Source organism: Enoplosus armatus, chromosome 7 (assembly GCF_043641665.1).
Source record: "Enoplosus armatus isolate fEnoArm2 chromosome 7, fEnoArm2.hap1, whole genome shotgun sequence".
NCBI classification, from domain to species: domain Eukaryota; kingdom Metazoa; phylum Chordata; class Actinopteri; order Centrarchiformes; family Enoplosidae; genus Enoplosus; species Enoplosus armatus.
The window spans coordinates 1,499,983-1,525,000 of record NC_092186.1 but is presented as its reverse complement, the minus strand read 5'-3'; the positions used below and the strand labels follow the sequence as shown (position 1 = coordinate 1,525,000).

General features: G+C 44.6%; 1 protein-coding gene across 1 annotated transcript in view; it reads right to left on the bottom strand.

Annotated features, from left to right (window-relative positions):
• LOC139287685 (myomegalin-like) overlaps positions 1–25,018 on the bottom strand; it is a 44,611-nt gene that overhangs the window by 7,323 nt on the left and 12,270 nt on the right. The window contains exons 4-5 of the mRNA XM_070908849.1: positions 2,388–2,498; positions 214–290 (exon numbers count right to left, since the gene is read on the bottom strand). Of these exons, the coding sequence (XP_070764950.1) occupies positions 214–290; positions 2,388–2,498 (188 nt within the window). The remainder of the gene's footprint in view (positions 1–213; positions 291–2,387; positions 2,499–25,018) is intronic.

Sequence of the window (25,018 nt, the reverse complement as noted above, 5' to 3'; positions counted from 1 at the left end):
GAAAAGAGTGTTTTTGCAGTTCTCTGTCAGGTCTCCCTAAAGGCACTTCAGCAAGTCTGTGCAGCACAAGCAGCTGAATATGAAAATATGTTGTTCTGAAGATGTAATATACTACGGAGGAGCGATCTGTTGGATATATGTGGAGGTTCAAGACCTGGGGATTGTCACACTGACACAGTCATGGTCGCTGAGAGGGTGAAGACAAATACTCACAGTGCTTTGTCCAGAAGCTGTTGTTTCTCCTCAAGTTCGTTTTTCAAACTCTCCACTTCAACCTTCAGCTCGATGTTCTGGAGACGAGATTCAGTAAAGAGGAGTAACTCTTACGGTAACATGCTCATGTCATTGATTATTAACCGTCTCAATGAAGTAAAAACAACATATTCATGGATTAAAACCTTGATATCGATAATGTGAGAATATATGAGGGAGAAGAAATGAATCGTTAATAACTTTGATATGGTGATCGGACACTTTCAGGCATGCGTGCTGGTCTGATCACAATAATGATATATTGATTCATAACGAGGCCACAGAGAATAATTGATTCAGATTTGCTGGTAGGTCCGTGTTAAAAGTGTATATCAGTACACTTAAAACATAGTTCCAGTCAACAGTTTCAGCCCATGTGGACGGTGAAACTGATACAGGGTCAGTAAACTCATCACGAGTTACACTCGAGCAAATCTACTGAAACACTGACGTTATGATCCGGCTGGAGCCAGAATCAGCCTCCAGCCCAGAAGCTCTACTGTATTAAAGAAGAAATAAATCATCATGCAGTGATGTATTAAAACATACTGATTGTTATCAAAATGAGGGAGATTTTAAAGACAGCCTGGTATTCACATGATAATGCACTTTAATGTTTGCGATAGACTCGGCAGAGGAAGCCACTGTTTTCTTACGTTAAGTCATGCAAACCAAAACCAACATACAGTTTCTGTATTTTCTCTTGTGGAGTTCTGTTCAGCTCTGCAGAGACACGAAACCAGCTTCTCGAGTTGCACGTGCTGACCTGTATTTCAGGGAGCTCTGTAGGACTATAAATAGCTGGTGGGGATATGAGCACCTGCTGTATCTGTCTTCTACAGCCCCACAATCTCCCCTCCCCCGCCTCCACCCAGCAACACCTCCACTTTTAACTTTTGGCTCTGAACACAGCAACAAACTGGACTGAACTGGCGGTCGGGTCGCTCACGTGCAGGTATCTGCAGAGCTGCTGCCCTGAACTTCATGTCCTCGTGCTGCAGGTCTGATAACTGACATACTGACACACAAGTGTTTCTACTGTATAGATGCAAGCAGCGCACACACATGACATGAGAGGAGTGGAGTGCACAATGTGCACGCATGCATGCAAACAGCAGGCCTGAGGGCTCTCAGGCTAACACAATGTGGGTCACTGAGGCTACAGTAGCCGACGGAAAACAGGTCAGACAGTTACTGCAGGGGAGTTAAAACAACCGTTCTCCCAGCAGACATGTTTGTGCCCTTCATCTGTCCTGGCAGGCAAAACTATGTATCTAAAGCTCATTGTTTTCTGTTTTTTCCAGTTTTCACTGAGAAAACCCAGATTTTTTTTTTTAAAAGGAGAAGATGAGCTTCAACTGTTTTCCATCCGGGTTTTATGTTCTCATGCACTACAGAGGTGTCGGGTTTCCTTCTGCAAGAAAACACTGTTTACAGCAAACGGGGCCCTCTGGGTCAAGGCCGGCTCACAATGAGATCATGCTGGCAACACATCACACGTGTACGTACAGAACAGCCTTCACACTTTTCTTTGATAAGCTCGTAAAAGCTGGACTAGATTTTGACATTAAGACAAATTTAGCTGTAAAATGAGAAGAAATGTTCCTATAAATAGATGCTTACAGTAGTTGCTGCACTGGTCGCCTGTGTTTATCTCAGCACCACTGGTTCATTTACCTGCTATAACGACACGTCAGAGGGGGCAGCTTACTTCTCAAAGCCGTATTCTAACTACCTTCTATCTGAGATGTTGATTTAATGAAATTTAATGGAAACCAACAGTGTGGGTGACCTTCTGAACACAGCGAATTGTTGCTGTTTACTCATTTTAATGGGAGCTTCATTCTCACAAACACCTGCCGAGCTCAGTGGAGGCTGAGAGGCTTCAAGCAGCTGCTGAGTTTGCTGTGAAGATAAACTGCAGCTTACTGTCAGGAACTTATGACTGACAGTTTGTATGAAGTGTTGCTGAGCAGCCTGAGACCTGCTGTCAGTACTGCTAACCGTCAGACACAAACCTGCAGCTCTGCAGACAACTACAGACTCGTATCTCGTGCGTGCAGACACAGTGGGTTTGGTATATTTCCTGCATGTGTTATTAGTCGATTCATTCTCAGATGATTTCTCTCACTCACCCTCCTGTGAACGTCATCGCTGCTCTCCTCAAACTTCTGCTGGATCTTCTCCTCCAGGAAGTAGATCCTGAGCTTCAGGCTGAAGTTCTCCTTCTTCAGGTCGTTCAGGTGCTGCGAGATAGTGCGGCAACCAGGGAAACCAGAGTTAGACATGATGGCAGGTAGCTCTTTTGTAGGGGGCAACGCAGCCCCCCATTTAGAACGGCATAATATGTGAAACGACAGGGCTGAAGAGAGACACAGCTGTCTGACTGAAGAATCAAACTATCCGGACGATACAGAACTCAGATCAGGTCTCTGCTCTCTCCTGCTGTCACACATCAACAGGCAGGAACAAGAACAGACTCCAAACATAAAGTGGACTTCAGCTCCTCTCACTTTGGATTTGTGGCAGGAGGGTCGGGGATGGCACACAGGCAGGCAGGGGGGAGGAGGGAGAAGGGCAAGGGGATGTTTCCTTTTTTATCACGAGGAAGTCATGCCAAGAATCTGAGGCTGAACGTGTGTGTGTTGATAACAGTGTGGGAGACTTGATCAGTGTCACTCATTGCAAAGAAAAATGCAATTGCAAAAAGAAAAGGTGGTAGGTTGGTTTCTTTTAACCAGGAATATAACTTTCCCCCAACATTAACTGTTCTGGAAGGCACTTGTTGTTCATGTTGGAAGACTTTTACTTGTATTACTGTTGTGTGTTTCCACACGGTGGCTTTGTGACTGTTAACGGAGACATTAGCCGTATGTCCTCCAACAATGACGGGAGCCAGCTGTACTGACGCTGATGACATGACTAAACATGAAGAAAGATGTGATGCAAGCTGTTTAAAATGAGTAGAGGAGCTACAGAGACACAAAATAGTGATGGCTGTAGGTGTAACAGCCAGTGGAAAACCTGACAGCTCCATCACATTAACAGAAACCAGCGCAGGTAAAGAAGTGAGCAGTTTATGATCCGATAACACGACAAGATGGAGGTCAGAAACAAGGAGACTGAATCCTTCTCACCCCCCCGTCACCACCTTCCTTTGAGCTTGATGGGAAACATATCACATAGTTGAGGAACGATGGGATGGTGAATTTATAGAGTTCAGAAAATTAATGAACTTACGCTAAAAAACAAAACATGTGCATCATCTCGTGGGATGAATCAGTCTGACCACAGGGAGGCGCTGATGCTCCACCTGAACTCAGAGAACCCAAACATCTCTGCAGATCTCAGAGGGAACAGCGGCGGTCCAGAGGCTATTTAAAGACATGGTTGCCCTGCGGCTGTCACTGAGGAATGCTGCGCTGGGAGACGCTGATCACACATGCAGGGCCGTCAAATGTGCTGGCACACTGTATGAGACGGACTGACTGCAGATTACAACTACTCACGAGCATATGGCTGAATGTAGGAACACATGTTGTGCTCACATTCTGCACAGACATATACACGAGAGCTTTACTCAGACAGAAGTATATGCAGACAGCTTCAATGTGAGATAGTTTACATCTTATGTACACAGAAGTAAAGACACAAACAAAATACTGCACACACTCACACTCAAACTCCTGCATGGGCGCCTCGACTCAAAGTCTGTTACAGCTAATGTGTGCTTCGTGGACGTTTTCCCGTCTATTACATTTAACATTCATTTCTTAGTGTTTCCTTTAAAACCTCTTTGTGCAACACTGATTCAGACCACAGAGTCATGACTGCAGATCTGTGTAAAATAACCACACATCTGTTTCTCGTAGGGCCCACATCCGTCAATAAAGCAAAGATAGCTGTCACTTTCCTTACATTTAATGTTGTGTTAAAAAGCAACTTAACACCCTGTTTCAGCTTGTACACGCCCACGTCCTATATTCAGAAAATGCATTTAAACCCTTTTTTGAACTGCTGTCGCAAATACTGACTCAAATACTCACTTGATAGTATAATGAAGTGACGTTATTGTTTATGTTTATGCTACTTTCTACTCTTGAATGGGAGCACCAGCACTTTCTGATTCTGATTCTGAAGTGACTGTACAAATGAAAAAAAGTGGATTTAGTGTTGATTTACTCTTCAATAATTTACTGCTTATTTTATTTGACATAAAAGATTTGCCAGACGAGTGTGTAACGAGAAGAGAAGCTGTCGGCAAAGAAACTGGTGAAGAAAAATGAAGGCTGTTGTTCTACTAAGTTGAGGGCTGCAACTAATTACTGTTTTAAATACAGATAAATGTTTCAAGTATTTTTTCTTTATTCATTAATTGTTTAATACTAAATGTCAGAAAATAGTGAAAAATGTCCATCACAGTTTCCCAGAATCCAACGTGACGCCTTCGAATGTCGTCACAGACATGATTTGTAAGTCTGTAAAGCGTGTGAGGAGTAAGTTCCTCATCCGCCTGCAACCTCATGTGCATTTTAAATTCAAAGTGTGTCCAAAACTACACGGACAGCTTGACCACCTAAACCCCATCCAGCACCTTTGGGATGAACTGGTTAAACTGGAATGCCAAGTGAGTGCACAAACGGCTGCAATGGTCGTGAGTCCATATACTTTTGGCCACATGTCCCGTGAAGGAGCAACACTGGCTGACTACTGAACACATTAGCATGAGCTATTTGTCAATAACCAATAATCAAGAGGAGCAAATGAACCAAAAATATATTGCTGATGACAAAACTTTATATCAATCTCAGTCTGGAAACACAAAACCACAATCATTCTTCCAAAAATCAAACCAGATGGGGTTTTTATCGGCTTTGGGACAGATGTTGTAAGAGGTGATCAGTGATTGACTTGGACACACACACACACACACACACACACACACGAGGGAGTTAGTCACAAGTGCATCACCTACACTGAAAACTGAAAACCAATCTGCAGTGGAGGAGAACTGGAGAAGAGATGCCGACCGCAGCAGCTCATCCAGAGGTCGCGCAGGGAGAGAAAAGACTGAATTTATTACAACACAACGTGCCCGTGAAATGAAATCATGCTAATTCTGCAGGACTTTTCCAGCTTCAGAGCATAATCCAATACTAGAGAGGGGGGAAAAAAAGGAGCATTAGAACATTTTTCCAGGCTCTCGATGCTCAGGCTTCTACCCCACTGCGTCCTATTATCTGGGAACAAACTTGGACCCCATCATTAGAATCAGAAAGGATTAAGACCTGAAATATCTGGGTACAAGGGAGGATCCGTGGCAGATATTTTCCACGGTCCCTTTCCCCATTCCTGTCCTTTCGCATGCACCATTGACAGCTGTTTTGTTGCCATGGCAGCATGGCGGGGGGCAGCCATAACAGCTTACTAAAGACGAAGCCCCGCCTACCGCTACGTCTTCGTGTTGAGAAAGGTTTAAAAACCACCTCTACAGGAGCAGGAGGGTAATTGGGAGTTTGCATGAGAGTGTGTGAGTGTGTGTGTGCTTTGGATTGGCAGAGCGCTGGGAGTTTTCCCCCTTTACCGGTAACAGGAGCTCCTTGATGCCAGCTAGCTCGACATTTTCCAGCCCTGCTCTCTGGCAGTGCCAAACCCCTAATGCAAGTCCGCAGGGGGAATGTCTGATTGTGTTTATTGTGCTGCCACGGTCCACGGTAGACGCGGTGATTAAAAATTATCATTTGTAAACCTGATTAAATCGTCAAAAGAGCCACTAAAAATATCCCCAGGAGCTAATTAAAATTATGGACAGAAAGAAAGGAGAGGCAGTGCAGAGAAAGTAGATAAAACCTGCTCACTGGGTGGATTTTATGTTCGACGTCAAGTCATTTTATAGAGTGCCTTCACAGAATAGTTCGGCATTTTGGAGGCTTCTTTTACGAGAGTGAGATGAAAAGATTGATGTCAATCTCATGTCTGTGAGTTAAGCTCAGAGCTGGAGTCAGGATGTGGTTAGCCTAGCTTAGCATAAAGACTGGAAGCAGGGGGAAACAGCTAGCCTGACCTGCCAACACCTTCAAAACTCACACGGCCAAAACCAAAACCTGCGCTCACCGACTGTATCTGTCGTACATCGAACTTCACCTTGAGATTATTATACTCACTTTAATAATGATGTTTAAGTCCTCGACCATCAGCTACATGATGGAGATTTAACACAGAGTTGATGCGCGTGTTGCCTGCTAGCTTACAGCTAACGCCTGGACAGTTGGTGCGTTGACTGTTTGGGATGGTCAGTGACACAGAAGTTCACTTTGTACTCTGAACGCATCTTAAACCTGCAGCAACTGATGTTTTGGGCCACCTGGGGGCAGCAGAAACAAGTAGTGAACACAAGATTAGCATATCATCATTTTTTTACGTTGATATGATGAACTTGTGCTCAAACAGCTGCTTCTTTCCTCGTCCAGCAGTAACAGATCCACACGGTCCTCCATGTGAAGACGTGTTCGTGTCTCCTGATGGATGAAGTCCAGTCTTCTCTCTCTGTTAGCTCTGTCTTTGGTCTCCTCCACCTCCTGAGGGAAACGTCTGTCTCTTGTCTCTTTAGCCGCTGAATGCTGCACTGTGTTCAGCAGCTCGTCTCTGACTGCGTCCCTCTGCTGCTGAGCAGGTAGTGTCCTGAGGCTTTTCACAGCTTTGTCTCTGAAAGCGACGCCGAGCGTGAACAGAGCGACAGATGAACGACGGGAAGCTTTTAAGTCATTAGATCGAACACTCTGAGAAAAAGAGCGTTGTTTGTGATCATAAACAAAACTGCTAACACAACACAGCACAGACGAGTTTCTTCTCTACTTAAAACAATAAGATGGAGTGTGATGATTTGAAAGAGCGTTAACTCGCGCAGACAGCTGAGTGCTGCAGCCTGCAGAGGTCACACTGCTGTTATTAGTGAGTACAGCTCAGAGACTGGGAGCCACGTTCATTCTGACCACACACACTGAATCCATATAATTGAGGTTCACTGCAAATGTTCATAAAAAAATTAACACTCAATGCCAAAGTCCCTGCAACAGATTACGTTACACTTTACCCTTAAAATAGATTAACAAGGGGGAGACGGCCACGTGCTACTGTTCTCACACTGTTAACAAAAACTGAAGCTAAATACATCAAGCAGCTTTTAACAAGTGCGTAAAATAACCCAATTTATTTTTCTGAGATGGGACTATATTTATTTCCATTTCATTTTCCAGTGAATAATCATTTCTCCTCACACCACAAGGCTCATAATGATGTACAAAACAGTTGGGCTGGTGTTCAGAGAAAATACAGCTCAGTGTTTGAGATTTATTTATTAGGAAAATGTATCACGCAGAAAATTTAAAGACCGTCTCCAAAGGAAAGCCTGCTGAGGGGCGACAGGGCCCGAGCAAAATACAAAGTGATGTAATGAAGTACAGGCTGAAGCAGTGCGGACTGTCGGCGGAAGAACCAACCAGACAGGGTGTCAAATAAACTGCAAAGTTACAGCACAAGACAATCTAACTTTGAGTTAAATTATTAACTTCATTTTCTAATCTACAATACGCTAACGTTGCCCTTGATATACTGCACATAGTTGAACACAGTATAATGGTATTGATATAATGTAAATTGTGATATAGCAAACTTCATGGAAAGTGAATTAAGTAATCAGTTACAGATAAGAATATCCAGATCACAGACTGGCAACCTGACGATCTGAGCACCATCGACGTGTCTGATAAAACCATCAGTCAACAGTTACAGCTGCAAAACCAACAACCTGCAGCTCGTCTCCCACAGGATGCTCAGTTAGCTCAAACCACCAGGCAACAAAATAAATCAGAGCTAACGAGCAGCTTTCATAAGTCAGTAAGTCTGATGGGAACTCCGAAAAAGTCCCAAGAAGAGTCTCAGGAGACGATTACAGACCTCCATGCGTCACCACGGTTAGAGACAGGAGACGTTACAGGGGGTGGAGGATATCTAGACTTCATCTGCCTCCTCTCACTTTCCCTCACTCCATGGTTTTGATCAAATCGTTCCCAGATGTGGTGGCAGCAGCTGTATGCGAGTGAAGGATGGTGCGGTGGCAGTGGAGGGTCTATCGGTAGGGAGTCTTTAGCTCAGTGCCAGCCTCCCATCAGGGTTTTTTGGGATGAAACTGCACCGATGGATGAAGGGTTTTCGGTGTGGAGGCCGCTTTTCCAGCCTGCCTGCCAACTTTAAAGCGGTGAAAAAAAACCAACAAAACAAACAAAGAAACACTCGACTGTGTGACATTTGACTTCCAACAAATCAACACATTGAGTTCACGTGCATTTACACACATCGACGCTTATTTTCCATCCCTCTAAGACGGGTTTGATGCTGTGCAAAAGCATACCGTACATCCCGTAATGTGCACAGCGAGGACTCGACTAAGTGTTGCACATGGAGGAGAGGTCAGGACCAGTGTGTTGCAGGCTGCGGCGACGGTTTCAGGGGGAAAGAGCAGGTCGCACGGCTGAAGAAACCCTGGCTGGCCTTTGTGTTTAGCTGCAGCCTTCTCTGCGTTTCCATGGCTATTTACTCTGAGCGCCATTGTTTTGCTTTAATGATGCCAAGAGAACAAGAGGCATGAAGCAAAACAGGATCTGAATCTCTTTAACAGCACACAGAAACACACTGACTCCAGACTGTGGCTGCAGAGCGAGTCCTGAGCTGGAAGTGGATTATTCACCTCTTCTCCACAGCGGGGACAAGCGGGGGCCGAGCCAACTCTCCTTTATAACACGGGATCAAAAGCGCTGTTCATTTATATGAAACCAAAGCCTGCCGGCAAATCATCGCGGCTGACATGGAGTTCTGAATGAAATCACATTAAAGGCTGTTTGGGGAGGAAGCAACAGACATAAATAACAAGCAAACCTTGTTTAGCTCCATAAAGCTCTGCAGCAGAAATCACAGACAGCTTTTAGGAGACAAATCAGCGGACTCTGAGAACATTTCTGCTTTGAATCTGAATTTTGCAACCTCCTGCACCACGAATGAAGTTACAGTAACTGAGGTTGTGGAGCAGCTCGCAGCTAAAAACACCTCCAAGCTCCCGTCTAACCTACTTATACCTGGTTAACCCTTCCTCTCCTGTTGGTCTCAGTGTCCTCCACTCACCCTCCCTTCCCTTCCCCTCGTTCATCGACCTTCCCGCTTCATTCCTCCATCCACCACTTCGTCACCTACACTCCTTGCTGTTTTTGTGTTCCTATTTTTCTGGCTATTTTTCAGTGCCCTCTTTGTGTACTTCACAGTTTTTAAAAGTCTGTGCTTTGGACACAAATCAGCTGGTTCTCAGAAACTGAAGTTCACAGCTGGCCGTGTTCGGCCGTGCAGTGGAAACCGCAGCTTTCTATTCTTGACCAAACAGTCACAGGCTACGAGGTTACAGCTACCACAGAGTGTGTGGACTTAACAGGCTATTTCAGTTTAAACCACAACTGATGTCATGTGTTTTGTAGGGAGCAGGGAGTCCTAAATACAGTATCTGATTCAGGGCAGTCTGGGTCATTTATCCCTGCTGCCTGACTGAAAGGCCTTCTGGGGCTAATCAACAAGAGGGCCCATCCACCGCTCCAAAGACTGCATTCTGTATCACACTGAGCACCTTCACTACACAAAGATCACTCTCTGCCAGGTGGAACCCAAGCTGCACAGGTCTAATTTTACTGGACCGGTGACTTTAAAAGGCTGGAACTGACTCCGGGTCTGTGGGAGTGCGCTCATTGGATCAGGATCAGATGTTCCAGCACCACCTCCCCTCCTGACCCAGGCTGTCTGAGATACCTGACCCCCAGAAGTGAAGCCCAGGCTGTGACGGATGACCCGGAGCATCGGGTTGATGATGCAGCGTGATACTCCCAGCGAGGGAGGAGGAGGAGGGAGGAGAGAGGGGAGCCGGGCCTGGACTCAGGGAGGAGGAGGAGGGAGGAGAGAGGGGAGCAGGGGCCTGGACTCAGGGAGGAGGAGGAGGAGGAGGGAGGGGAGCAGGGCCTGGACTCAGGGAGGAGGAGGGAGGAGAGAGGGGAGCAGGGCCTGGACTCAGGGAGGAGGAGGAGGGAGGAGAGAGGGGAGCAGGGCCTGGACTCAGGGAGGAGGAGGAGGGAGGAGAGAGGGGAGCAGGGCCTGGACTCAGGGAGGAGGAGGAGGGAGGAGAGAGGGGAGCAGGGCCTGGACTCAGGGAGGAGGAGGAGGGAGGAGAGAGGGGAGCAGGGCCTGGACTCAGGGAGGAGGAGGAGGAGGGAGGAGAGAGGGGAGCAGGGCCTGGACTCAGGGAGGAGGAGGAGGGAGGAGAGAGGGGAGCAGGGCCTGGACTCAGGGAGGAGGAGGAGGGAGGAGAGAGGGGAGCAGGGCCTGGACTCAGGGAGGAGGAGGAGGAGGGAGGAGAGAGGGGAGCAGGGCCTGGACTCAGGGAGGAGGAGGAGGGAGGAGAGAGGGGAGCAGGGCCTGGACTCAGGCAGCTCCTGGGGCTAAAACACAGCTGCTGCTGCCGCCGCCGCCGCTGCTGTCAATGTCCGAGTTTACAGAATCCCTCCATCTCTCCTCCATCCCCTCATCCCTCCATCTCCCCTCCATCTCTCCTCCATCCCCTCATCCCTCCATCTCCCCTCCATCTCCCCTCCATCTCCCCTCCATCTCTCCTCCATCTCTCCTCCATCCCCTCATCCCTCCATCTCCCCTCCATCTCTCCTCCATCCCCTCATCCCTCCATCTCTCCTCCATCTCTCCTCCATCTCTCCTTCATCCCCTCATCCCTCCATCTCCCCTCCATCTCTCCTCCATCCCCTCATCCCTCCATCCCCTCATCCCTCCATCTCTCCTCCATCTCCCCTCCATCTCTCCTTCATCCCCTCATCCCTCCATCCCCTCATCCCTCCATCTCCCCTCCATCTCTCCTCCATCTCTCCTCCATTCAGAGGTGTGAGCACTGCGAGTTAGCCAGACAGGAAATGACCTCATCAGGGACTGAGGGGATTGGGGATCAACACAAAGATAAAAGCAGAGTGTGCATGAGAGGGGAGGGGGTTAGGGGGTGGGGGGCACTTTGCAGCTGGGAGCTTGTGTGTGTGTGTGTGTGTGTGTGTGTGTGTGTGTGTGTCAGTCAAAGTTTCTCCACTCTGAGGATTTGCTGCTTTTCTCTGTTGCCAGTTGAATCTTTGATATTGACAACATATATACACACAGGGATGAGATGTCAACGTATTGATGAGCATTTTTCACTATTTATTTTACACATACTGATTGCTAATATTATTACATAATAAATACGTATCTATCTATGTTCCAGCAGGAGGGTGCTTGAGTTTGTGCTTCCTCCATCCACTGTATTGAGTATTCTACAAATGGCACTATACGACTATAACAGGCCGCATGCACGGTCGGCACATGCGCACTAATGAGTGCTACTAAACACTACTAAAACAGCACCAGTAAATCCTCCACAAACACATCATGCATTTCACTGCTGCTTCCCATGTTATATGGCATCAATAAACAAGTGAATTAGGTCATCTCCTCTGCACATGCACGCTGTGTGGTGTTTTTGTGATTATTTTTATTTTTTGCTTTAGTTCTGGTGCAGTAAAGTCATGTAATGCTGGGCGACAGCAGATGCTGTGTGTATAAAAAGCAGATAAAAGTATATACAGTTTCTAAGTGCACATACGTATGAGCATAATAAAACCTCAAAGCAACAAGCGCACCGTACAATATGCGCTCTTATTTTGGAATCAGGATTTCCAACCAATAGGAATACATATTCCTATATATATATATACACACTGTATATATTATAAATATATATATTCCTACATATTCCTTGCGGAGCAGAGAGGGTGACATCATGTAGTTTTCTCTCAGACATCTTGACGACCACATCGTCAATCACAAAGTCTGATTGAGTTTCCTCATCCTCTCTCCATCCTGATCCCTCCCCTCTGCATCATTCCTGCAGCCAGTCGTCTGTCAGACGGGGGAGGGGTCACGAGGGAGTTTAGAGCTTTAAGGAGACTGAAAGACATAAAGAGAGAATACATTATATGGCCAAAAGTATGTGGACACAGCAGTACTTTTGGTCTGGGTCTGTTCTCCTGGTTTGATTCCCTTCATTCTTCATTGATGCGACAGCTCGACATGAACTCATTCATCTGAAGACTTGACGTGTAAGAAAACTCCATGTGTGTCGTAACTCGTCACTACTTGAGTGGCCTGACTGAAGAACATGAGCACCCAGATATAATAACGAGTACACGTCAAACCTTCATGTGTCTTTATCTCACAGACATGCTTCACTATGAGCCAGATGATTCGAACACAAACCACCCACACACTGCTTTACATCACAGCTCGGATTCGTCACCCACAGAGAGAGAATCAGTCAGAGGCGACCATTTTCCTTCTTTCTACATAGACTACATAGAGTTTAAGGTAATGCATATGTTTTATTAACAACAGATTAATGGTCTAGCTGTGCTGATTGCTCACAGTGACGAACCCACAGAGAGAAACACCGCTGTGATGTACAATACCACAGGTTTGTGTTATGGACATCAAATTCAACCTTGTTTCTGAGAAATCGTGTTTTTTTCCATTAGTTTTGGTGGATGGCTCTAAACACTACGATACCCATGAGCCTCAGTTGCCATTGTTATATATAGAAGAAGTGTGAATCAGCATAGATGTAAATGTCACCATAGTTTAGGTCCAGAATCAGAAAGGGAACTGATTTAAATAGTTGAATCTGATTTCTATAAAGCACAAAAAAGTATTTTCAGCGCTGTGATTGGTTCCTTGGGAATCGTAGTTGACTTCTTTCCTTCAGTTTTTATCAAAGAAACCAGATATTTGCCAACACAGCTGTTCATCTTTTGCATGAGCGTTCAACCGGGAGAGTTTCACATCCATCCAAGACTTGAAGAGCTCCAACTGTCGGTCACCTCAAATCGTCAGTTTAACTTCTGAAAGCCTGCACGCTCAAAATAACTGCACCTCCCTACTTTCTGATAATGCTGAGTCAGACATCAAGCATCAACATCCCTGTGATAATAGTGTCAAAGCTCTGATGGAGCTAGCATGGCCGCTGCATCTTAATCCTGCACTGGCTTCAGCTTTCGGCCCTGATGTTGGCCGCCTGACAGCAACAAATATTTTGTTCGACATCTTTCAGGCGCTGCATGTGTTTGCTGAGTGTTGGCGCTCGTTCTGGAAAGACTTGATTTCTGCAGATCTGACAGGAAACCATCCTGCTAAGCTAATCTTCCGCAAACCTCTCGCTCGGCGGCGGTGCCAGAGCTAATCAGGAGCCGTCAACACACACACACACACACACACACACGGTAATGAGCACATGCAGAAACACGCATTCTCTGCCGAACAGTCGAAAACAATGATTAAGACAATTCATTCATCTTCAGATCAACGTGCACGCGAGACCTCAGAGACAACAAGGAAACCAGAAGGAGTCAGCACAATCTGCATGTCTAAACACGGAGTCATTTCCAACCGTCTCCTGAGGAGAAACGAATACCTGTTCCCAAGCCTCCGCACTGTACACATGCAGGCAGCATGGGCAAGGCCAAGCAAATGCTTTCCATCAGTTTGTGTAAGCAATGATAAACACGTTACATCTAATCATAAAAGCGGGGATTTCATGTTACGGTCGGGGCAGAACTTTTGCAGCCAAAATGCCCACTTTTCCCATGGCTGTATTTCAGAGGGAGAGTAGGTCTGTGTCTCATTTCTGTGTTTATGGCAGATCTAAATTATGGTATCAGGTTCGCCCCAAACTGAACCAACTGCCAACTGTCATGGCCGACCCTCCCGTATAGGCCACTTTTGTCTCTGGGAAGTAGTGTAACCCAATCTATCCCCGAATTTCAGTCTCTCCGCTTGGATTCATTTTCGCCGTACGGGGAGAGAGAGAGCAGACAGGTCTGAAAAAACAAACACAGACCTTCAGAACAAAGTTAGTGGCTCTTTTTTTTGTTTTTTCCCCAAATAGACAGCAGAGGAAATGCTGCCGGCAGCCACGTTTTGTGAATGAAGCCCAGCTGACAAACAGAGCAGGATTTGGACTGTAGAAACCTCATGATGTGTGTGAATTTATATAGTCTTCTAAAGCCAAAACACACTTACATGTAGGCACAGACACACACACACACTGTCATGACTGTAATGACAGGGAGTGCATGTCAATGATACATCTCCATGTTTCTATAAAAGATGCTGCTACGCCGTGTCGTTTCACTTGAATGTGCAATACACAAGTTCTCCAAGAGATGGCGACGTTATGGAAGAATGTCAAAGCGCTTTGAAGCCCTTCACTCAGCATGTAGGTCGGGACACGATGACGGTCTCAGGGAAATTAAAGTGATCCTCAAATGATTGTGAGGAAACGGCTCTCCACTGCTGCTGAATGTAAAGCTGCCAACTCCTCTTTCAGGCAAGAAGCATGATACGATATAAACACAGTAGATTCTGTTACATAAGAGGATCCACTTCTTTGAGGCTGCAGAAAACACTGAAAAATAAAATCGCTGAAACGTTCAGCAAAGTGATGACGTTTGTGTGGTTCCCTGCAATACACCATGCATTTAATACATTTCTTAGTTAATTATTTTATCTATACCAGATGTAAATAATGTGTCTACATTAATGGTTTTCTCTCCTAAAGGAGAGGATTTGTCTCCTCAGAGTAGGACTGTGCAGATTGATGGTCAGCTCATGTTTTATTTATTGGGCTGTTGAGAAAAACGTACTAATCAATCGGACGCCTCGCTCCCAAAACTCCTGATCAGTCTGCCGCGATGATCCACTTTCTAAATATGTGTTTTACATTTAGAATTAAAGAGTAGGGGATCGCTAATGAGGCTGAAAAACGGATGAATCTGCATTACTCAATGATGTCTGGAAGATCTGATGAGACCTCAAACTAAGTCAGTTGTTTTTGACAAAGCATAAGACATTATAACCTGAATTTGGACAACAGAAAGGGACCAAATTGCTGCTTTCCAGCTCTAACAGAAGTGTAAAGCCAGATGTTTACTCAACACACAAAAGAAAAATCAGCAGGTTCACGCAGGCGAAACAGAACGTTTGTGGAGCATTTTGGCTTCGATTGTAGCAACAAATGGTGTCCATAATGTCTTTAAACTAATGAAGGTCATGCGTCCAGGCGGCACCGCTAAGTACATTACAATCCAAGCGTGCACATGTTGTGCCGAGTGTGTGTTCACTGTCAGCCTGTAATTACAAAAACATATGGCTGGTAATTAGCTGCTGGACTGTTTCCTTAATTCCTGAAGAATTTAACTTTCTGAGGTTTGAGGCTTTCGTCCAACAGAAGCTGTGTACACACACACACACACACACACACACACACAGTGAATGTCCACATGACTGAACATGGACTGTACAGATGTGTGCATAGAGAGGATATAAAGTACAGTACATGTTGCATCAGTGTGTGTCTGCATGGACTGTATACACTGGATGCGTGCCCTCCTTTTTGTTGTCTGTGGATGGAAATCAAAGGGACAGAGAGCGGAGCCCGAAGGCCTCGCTGCACTGAACCATCAGTTGGCAGGATGAGAAGTGACTGTATAATGGGGGAGGGGGGTATAAAAGCAGGAATGAATGACGTGATGGGGGGGGGGGGAAGAAGAGGATGGAGCGACAAAAAAGGGAGATGTGGGAATGAATCAGGGCAGAGGTCACGTCAACCTCATTTCAGAGTGAGAGCCAATTAAAAGCACCGCAGCCTCCTCTGGGCTGCGTTCACATGCAGCTCTGGTGTGTCGAGGGTGGAGGTTAAAGTGGTCGACTGGCATTTGACTTCAGCGTGTCCTGATTCGGAGTCCAATCTCACACCAGCTGACCTTTCAAGAAAACCCTAAAAATCGGATTTTTTTTTTTTACAGCATATGGATCTAAACAATGAAAATACCATAAAAATATCAGCTAAATCTACTACTAAAGTATCAAAAGTAAAAGTAGTAGTAGCAGAGAGGTCCCTTTCAGAGTGTTTGGTTATTACAACATCATATAATATAAAGAGTTCGGTCCAGACCTGCTCTGCGTGAAAAGTGCCCTGAGATGACTTCTGTTACGATTTGGCGCTGAAATATTGAAAATATTGAAATATTATCACTGAGGCATCAACACGTAAGCAGCAATTTAATGTGGGTGGAGTTCATTTCAACTATTTCATATTCTGTTAGTTTAATCTACAGAACTGCATCATACTTTGTTTGTAAAATCTTAATCTGTGAAGGAATTACACAGAAGCTGTCAGATAAATGTAGCATGTATAAATTAGCATAAGATAGCACTGAAATAAGTACAAGTACCTCAAAATCGTACTTAAGTACAGTGCTTGAGTAGATGTACTTAGTTTCCACTTGCTTGAAGATAAACGTGGCATAAAAAATCTAATTTCTCATAAGATCAACAGAAAAAAAGCATCTTCTTGACAGACTTTGCTTTTATTTCCCACGATACGAAACAAGTGACAGGACTGAGTGTGTGTGTGTGTGTGTGTGTGTGTGTGTGTGTGTGTGTGTGTGTGTGTGTGTGTGTACTCGGTGGCTTTCAGTCGTGTGAAGACTTTACATGTTTCAGATTTTCGGGTTCAGAAACCGTCGACTTCTCGTCTCCAAGAATTCACATTCAAGCTTTTTCGGATTAAAGTTTAAATGAAGTACATCATTATATCGACTAGCAAATAAAATGGCCCTTTTTTTTTTTTCTTCCCTTTTGACTTTCTACTTTTTGTTCAAATGTCTGTGCAGTATTAAATGAATATAAAACCACAAACATGGGAAAACACTGTGGCACTGCCAGGTGAATTATGCACATTCCCCCTGGCTGCCTGGCCCGGCGCTGCGGCTGCACTTCATTAGCTATCTCCACTCTACCTTTCTCTGACAAATTCAATAAATGTCCATCTGGTTCCAATTAGGCCCTCGTTAGCAATAATTGGCCTGGTATTTACTAACAGCATTACTCAACACTGGCTGGCGCAGGCAGGGCCGGTCTGATCCGAGCCAGGCTACACTCAGCCTTCTGGGTATGTTAGTTACCTGCCAATCGTCTGTGCCCCGCAGAAACCTGCTATCTCCAAAAGGTCAACTTTCCACAGCCTGAAAACCCCCTGGATGATTTTCCCTCACTGCCTTTTTAAACTTTCCCTCATGCATTTTTTACTTCCAGCCATAGTTTCACTTGGTCCCAGCGCTCAGAGACCGCTTCAACTTCCAAGGCCAGACGGCGTCGTTACATTCAGTGACCGTGTTCCAATGCCAACTTTAAAGAACTATTGCTTTCTACAATGTATATGCATAAAAACTGCGGCGTGGTTAGTGCAGGGCAACTAAAACTCTAGGTTAAGGTGAGAGAAAGACTGTGGTTACACTTAATAAAAAGAGTCGCAGGTTTCCTGTGCTTCATGCTCATCCACCTCCATGACCTCCACACATTTACTCAAGCTTTACTTTCTAGTAAAGAACCACAGAAAGAAAACATGTCAGGATGAAGTCTGGGTATAAAACGATGTTACAAGACATCTAGAATACTTTAGCTGTATGACAGTACTAGTCGGTACAGGATGTTTAGTTTGGCATGGGGCTGGTTTTGGTTTGTTCCCCTACAAACCAAATAATGACTGTTGGATTAGCCTAATACACTCTAATAAGGGCTAAGTCTAAGCATGTGTCAAACATAAATTCTAAAGTGCTACTTCCGTCAAAAAAGCTTTTGTGGTGGGTCAGTTGTTATTCACTAGCTAGACCACGTTAGCCTGTGGACACATAACTCCTAGCGAGTGTCACCAGGGGGGCAAGAAAAGCACAAAGCTGGAGGAGGCGCAGATGTCACGTACATCTACCTTTTGGCAGCCTTACAGTTTCCCAGTGAGTCACTGCGACACGGGACAGCGAGTGGTCTCAGGAAACACAAACAATCAAACATGCTAATCATCAACGACATCACCTGAATGTGTCTACTGCAGGCTTGAGCCCCACTATAATGTCCAGGATAAAAGAGCACAAACTGCAGTCGTCCAGGAATTATCCACGGCCCCAACAGTTGCTTTTACTGCACCAAACTGAGGTACGCACCAATCCCTGAATCTTGTGTACCACTGAATATTTAACTGTACATTTGATGTGGTTTTAATCAAGTATTGGAGAAAGAAGACGCAGAAACACGACGTATCACACAATGTGGAGAAATGTTTTTCTAAAGTTACTTAAAGTGAAATCTGATGAGGGGATGAGGGTTGTAAAGGTTAACATATGTTGGACAGAGGTTGAGTTGGAGATGTGGGGTTTTTGGAGGACACTAAGGCAGTGCTGCCCTGGGTCCAGCTCCACCCAGCGGGGGCCAAGGCAGCAGGCCTTTCGTGCAGAGATTGATGGTTCAATTCTAATGTTTCACTGGCAAGTAAAAATATTTTCACAGGACGGAGAGGGCACTCGGGCCTGAGCTGTTCAAAGGAAACTGAGATTACTGCCACAGACTCACAGGGGATTTCAATTTCAGAAAAAAGACCTGGATTTGAATAGTTAAAGAAAAGTTCGTTTTCCTTTCTTGAACACATTATTACTTCGATGTTGAGGAAAACATCTTGACGTCAGTTCACAATGAGATGTGAAGACAGCAGAAAGTGACGTTACCGTGTTTGGAGAAACGTAGTCGTGTGTCGTGACTCAACCTGGATGTTATGCATCAAGTATTTTCACAAAAAATCAAGCGTATGTCCAGTAATATCACTTTGTTAGCTAGAACATTATCCAGGTTCCACACATCAGCAGAAGGGAAAAACAATGCTGTCTCACTTCCTGTCTGTGGCTCTCAGCCCATTGGTTCCTACTGAAGACGTCGATCTTTAAAAACTCCTCACAAATATATAGTTTCGTGTTTCAAAAGGCTCATTTCCTCCAACCGGTTTTTATCAAACTAACAGCAGGAAATAGTGCATTTGTTGGGGACTATTTTCAGCGGCGGATGAATCCACATGTGGTGCTGTAGTGAGTATTCGCCTGAGTCATGTTGGACAGGAAAACAAGGCAGTTTGAGGCAGTCGTGTTTGAACTCATAAAATACTATTGAGAGTGTCAGTGATAGACAATATGAGAAGAAATGGAGGAGTGATAAAGAGAAACAGAGGCAAACAGACAGAGGAGTAATAGACCGAACCAGACAAGGAGGAAGATTTCAAATAGAAAAGCGAGTGGCTGATGAAAATCAGGAGTTTCTCTCGCTGCTCCTGGTCTTCCTTTTCCTCCTCTGCTAGCAATTATTCCATTTAAAGGCTCCCTCAATCACCGATAAGTCAGAGGGTTTTACCAAAAAGCACCTGTCCCTGAAGCACAGCAGAAAAACTCTCAATTTCAACACCCCATTCTAATGCGCTGATTCCAGGAACTCTACATTGGAAATAAATGATGACACATGGGTGCGTACACACCACTTCCAAGTTAGGATTTTTTTTTTTGTTTTTTTTCAAACAAAAATTTTTCCTCCCTTTTCTCTGGCAAGTGGGTGACTTTTCTCTGGTATGTGAGGAGGGGGAGGGAGGGAGGGAGGTCTGTCTGTTCTGAGGTCTGCTCGGCACATGTTGCTCTTTCACAACCTTTTATAAGTTATCCCAACAGAGAAAAAGAGAAAGAGATTCAAAGGAGGGAAAGAAGAAGGGGAAAGTCAGAAAGCGGGAATCTGCAGAATGCATCTGTGAGAGAAAAAGAGAGAGAAGGGTGGAGAAGAGTAGATGAAGAGATGGCTTTGATTACACACAGATCTGGCCATTACCAGCCTGCAGAGAGACTCTATAAAACAATAACAAATGGAGACCATCAGTCAGCCCATCAGTAATAAGCTACAACAACCAGCCGGCTGATGGGAAACACACCTCCTAACAATCAGAGCAGCGAGACTGAAAAGACAGAAAAGGAGCCTTGTAAAGATCTACATTCAATTTCCTCCTCCAAAGAAGAGGTGTTTCTGATGGACGCTCAGAGGACGGCGGTCAAATCTGTCCCTGGATCAGAGGCAGGCAGACGTGCTGTATCCACATTTGATTCTCATATCCTCGGTGTGTCTTGGCCTTTGAAACATTTTGTACTTTGAGTGTTTGTCTAAACGCTTTCAGAGTTAAAGGCCTCAGTTGTGTAACACTTACTTGACTTTGATTAGATGCTGATCCTGCAGGGGAAAGAAAAGGTACAGGACATTTTCAAAACAGCCAACGCTCGCGTCAATCTTGTCAGGCGTTTAAATTCTAACACACATAATCTGCTGAAAGTTGGTTATTGAATGCTTATTGTTTGATTGATATTTTCTTTACCTTAACTGCAGCGAGACTGTTTCATATCTTTATTTAGTGCCTCAGACGTTTCACTGTTTTTCTTTTAATTTGCCGTTGATACAAACTCCTTGTTTACATGTTGTCTCTCTTTCCATCAGTAAGAGTCGAGTCACACTCACCACTCTGCTGATAATTACCTGATAATACTGTTACATTCTCTAATTATTTCCAGTTGCTTCACCTTTGCTGCTAAGCTACAGTCACTGAAACGCCTGTAAGGGCATAACGCCTCCCTTGTAGGCTTTTATTGTGCAACATTTACAGGAAGTGTTCAGACTCCCTGATGTTAACTTCACAGCAATTAGAAAAGAAACCTCCAAAGTGGAAACTTTGGAAATAATATGAAAAGCATTAAGTACTGATGGAATTAGTGCTGCAGAAATGTGTTATGCTAATGTGAGCTTTCATATCGTCGATATCAGCTGGTACTGTCGATATAAAACCCGGCAATAAAACAAACGCGACACGATACGCAGGGAGCACTTTGGAGAAGACAAACAGGGCCGTTAGCCACATTGTCCGTCTTGTGAAATGAAAAGTTAAAAGTTAAGATCCATCAAACTGTCCAAAAACTACAGAAAAGGTGGCCGAGCCTCTGATGTCACGTCTCACCTCATTACTGACGCCTTCCAGCTGGCTGACTGTGAGAACCTGGACATTAGCATTAGCATTAGCATTAGCATGCACATTCTGCTGTTTTCTGACATTCATGCAACAGCAATTACTAACTGTGTCTTCCTGTACCTGTTGGCTCCAGGTAGAAGCTCCAGATGCCAAACAGGAAGTAGAACAATCCAAAGGGATAAGTAGAGGGGAGACCAGACTGTACTAAGTGGGGTTCAGTAGAGGGGGGGGGTTAATGGGTTGATAGTCCTCTTTAGTTCCTTAAACAATGTTTATTGTACATATTTCTGTGTTGACAGCGTTAGAAGGACGTGTCAACACTGTCTGAGATTTTTCAATGGAAATATTGCACTTTCACACGAACAGTGGTTTGTCTCTGTGGGAGGGGGCTTCCTGTGTAAAACCGGCAGGTAGGTGCACTGCAGGTCAGTTCAGTTGGTCATGTGATCGAAGCAGCAGCTACATGGACCAAGTTTGGTGCCGCTCTCTTCTGTTTAGCTGAGTTACCTTTTTGTTTTGAATATTTGATCACTTGGCGGCCATTTTGCTCCATTTTTGGAAAAATATCTTCACAACTTCTCCTAAACCTGCCAAACCTATAACATGTAAGATACGATATATAACATACTGATGGAGAGTGGAGTCCACCGTACCTACAGTGAATCCAAACTGTGGACCCCCACCATCGTCCAACCTTAAAGCCGCCTTCCAGGTCGACATGGGGTGAGTGTTTTATTACCCAAACGATGTATTTGTGGGTGGAGTGTCGATTTAAGGAATGTGCTGGAGTTGTTATTCACGTTTTCATCATTTCTATTAGTTCTGATAATGTTCCCATGTTTATCAAATTACACAGAAGACCACATTTCTTCAGATGATCTGGAGACAATTTAGGAGGGAAAAAGGACACATTTATCATCAGCTCCTCCTGCGAATGCTCAGCTGAGCATGTGATCATTTACATGTATGTTTAGAGAGGACCAGCCAATCAGACACAAGAACCCAGTTGTATATTCTTTAAGAAAATCTGTAAAATCTCTCTGTCTGGAAATCCTGTGTGATTATTATTTGTTATTAAAAGTCCATTTTTAGAAGTGAATCTTTTAATATCTCTAGTAGCAGTCAGATAATGACTTTACTACATACAATCAGACCAGATTTAGACGAGGCTTCGTTAAACCACTTACTTGGAAGTGAAAACAGTGTTTATAATAATTATTATTATAATTACTGTTGTAAATGGTCATTAGATCTTGCAGAGCGGCTTCTTTGCTGACTGTACATGCTGCAGTTGTGTGCTCGTAGTTTTGTATTACATTGAATGATTAAAACAGACACGTCGGGTGCATTCACTGACAACTTTACTTTTCTAGCTGTCTGACCACTTGTCATGCAGCTAATAGGTTTCTTCTCTCACAGTTGACATTTTTAGTTGTCTTTTCCTGAACAAGCTGGCGTGAATCGTGGCTTCGGTCTCGTGAAGTCATGTTAACATCGCTGTAATGTTGACGGTGATTGGTCAGAGGCAGAGAGTATACAGTCTGTGGTTTCTCTGCGTCTCTGACCCCGGCATTAAAGGCTGGCTATACTGTCAGGGTAATTGCAGGATCCGGCCTGCCACTAAGTAGAAGACTGATTCATAAAAATACTTTTTTCTTCTTTTGCCTTTTTGTTTGTAACTGTTACCACATGATCTCTGGGCTCAGGGGAGGGGAGATGTTGAAATATAATCCATAAATACCTTCTGAATAACAGAAAAACACACAATGGAGCTTTGCAACATACTGAAAACCAGATAGAGAAAAGATGCTGGCACATGGAGATCATAAACATACACACACATCCGTGTATCAGACAAAACACACGCCCTTTGTTAGCGATGCAAAATGTTGAGGTGATGTTTGATCCTCGACACTTTCGAGGAATGAAATGAGACACCAGCTTGTCAGAAATAAAACACAGATATAAAGGCTGTCAGGTGATTGCAGCCAGAGCCTGACGTTAATATTCACAGTGTGTTGGGAGCAGATCACTGTTCACTTTAACTGAACAATTATCATCCATGACCGACGCCGTGATCAAGTCAATATGTCTTCTCTGACCCGCTGGAGAGGAGCACGGATTTATTGCTCACGCCTGGGATCAATTAACAAAGTGGAGCTCAAACTACCGACGTGCCTCTCGGTCGGTCATCCTCTGTCTCTCCAGACTGTGGCGCTACTGCAGCAGTGAGAGGCCTGTCTGAGCTCTGAGGGGCCACAGATGCTACAAGATGCTGAGGAACGTCTTCATGCGGTTTTTGCATGTAAGTAAAGATGATTGTGGTGAAAATCCACCGTTCTGTTCCTTCAACCACGATTGCTGTGAACACGTTTAACTTAACTTTAACTAATCAGTGCCGTCCATTATAAGCCCAGACACCCAGAAACCAACCAGTATTCCACACTGGAATAATACTACCTGGTCCCTCGTTGTGTGTTAGTTTGTGGTAATTTGATTAAACACAAGTATTCATCTATTATTTAGGAATATGCATCATGTGAGCACGACATAAACTACAATCATTTCTTCAGATTAGGTAGTAATGCAGAACTCGTCTCAGTTGATACTGTACTGTAATCCAAATAATCAGACCTCCTGGGTGTTTGGGGGCCCCGAGCAGATGCCTTCTTTGCCCGGGTGGTGACCCAGCCTTTAATGGGTGCTTATCGGTTTGCTAAATCTTTATTTTGTGAACGACACGAGTAATGTCAGCAGATTAGGGATTTTTGACTAAATATGTTTATGTGAGAATATGTATGAATATTAGAATTGATGACATTGTACAAGAAGTTATGAGGAAGTAAATCACTGGTGATGAGGATATGATTGATATGATTATTTCACTGTTTTGGTGATTTTCAGGCTTTGAAATGAGGCGAAAGCTCCCTAACTCCTCCATGAACTGAGGGAAACAAAAAGAGCTTTCTGAGTTCCTGCAAATTCAACAGTTTGCAGTGAATTGAAGGCGTCTCATATCATATTAAATGAGCTGCACTGCAGGTTATAGCTGGTTTCGCTTTTTTGTGACTAAGACCTGCTGTCAGAGCCGTCATGTGATCCACTGACTGTGTGGCTGTGCTGATGCACACACCAAAGATTTCAGAGCAATTGTGATGAAGAACAGCAAGTTTGAGATTGTGTGTGTGTGTGTGTGTGTGTGTGTGTGTGTGTGTGTGTGTAGGACAGCTAATTTGAGCTGCAGGAGATCTGCTGGTTGGCTGAGCTGAAAGCTGAGCTGCTGTGTATTGATCTGCAACCTGTCTGAGTGCTGCTGCGGTGAAAACTGACCCCAGTGCTGTCAGCTCGTCCATTAACGCTCATCAGCTCATCCTCCGGATACACTGCAAAAAATACACTCAGAACGCCACAAAGCACGAACCCCAAAATCTGCGTCTCTTATATTCTGTGTGTTATTAAACATATTCTGCTGTCTCGCCTTGATCAGAGTGTCTGAGGTTGTTTCTAGTTTCTTTATATGTTGTTCACCAATTAGTCATGTGACCTTGAAAGAGAGACACACTCAGACTTGACTGAGGATGTTTTGCAGTGTAGGTCAATAAGGGCGCAGACAGACAACCTGGCATCAATATCTATTCTTAGTGGAGATTTGAGAGAACTCCAGAGGAGGAAATTTGTATCATACTTCAATATCAAGGAACTAGTGTGGGTATGGGTGGT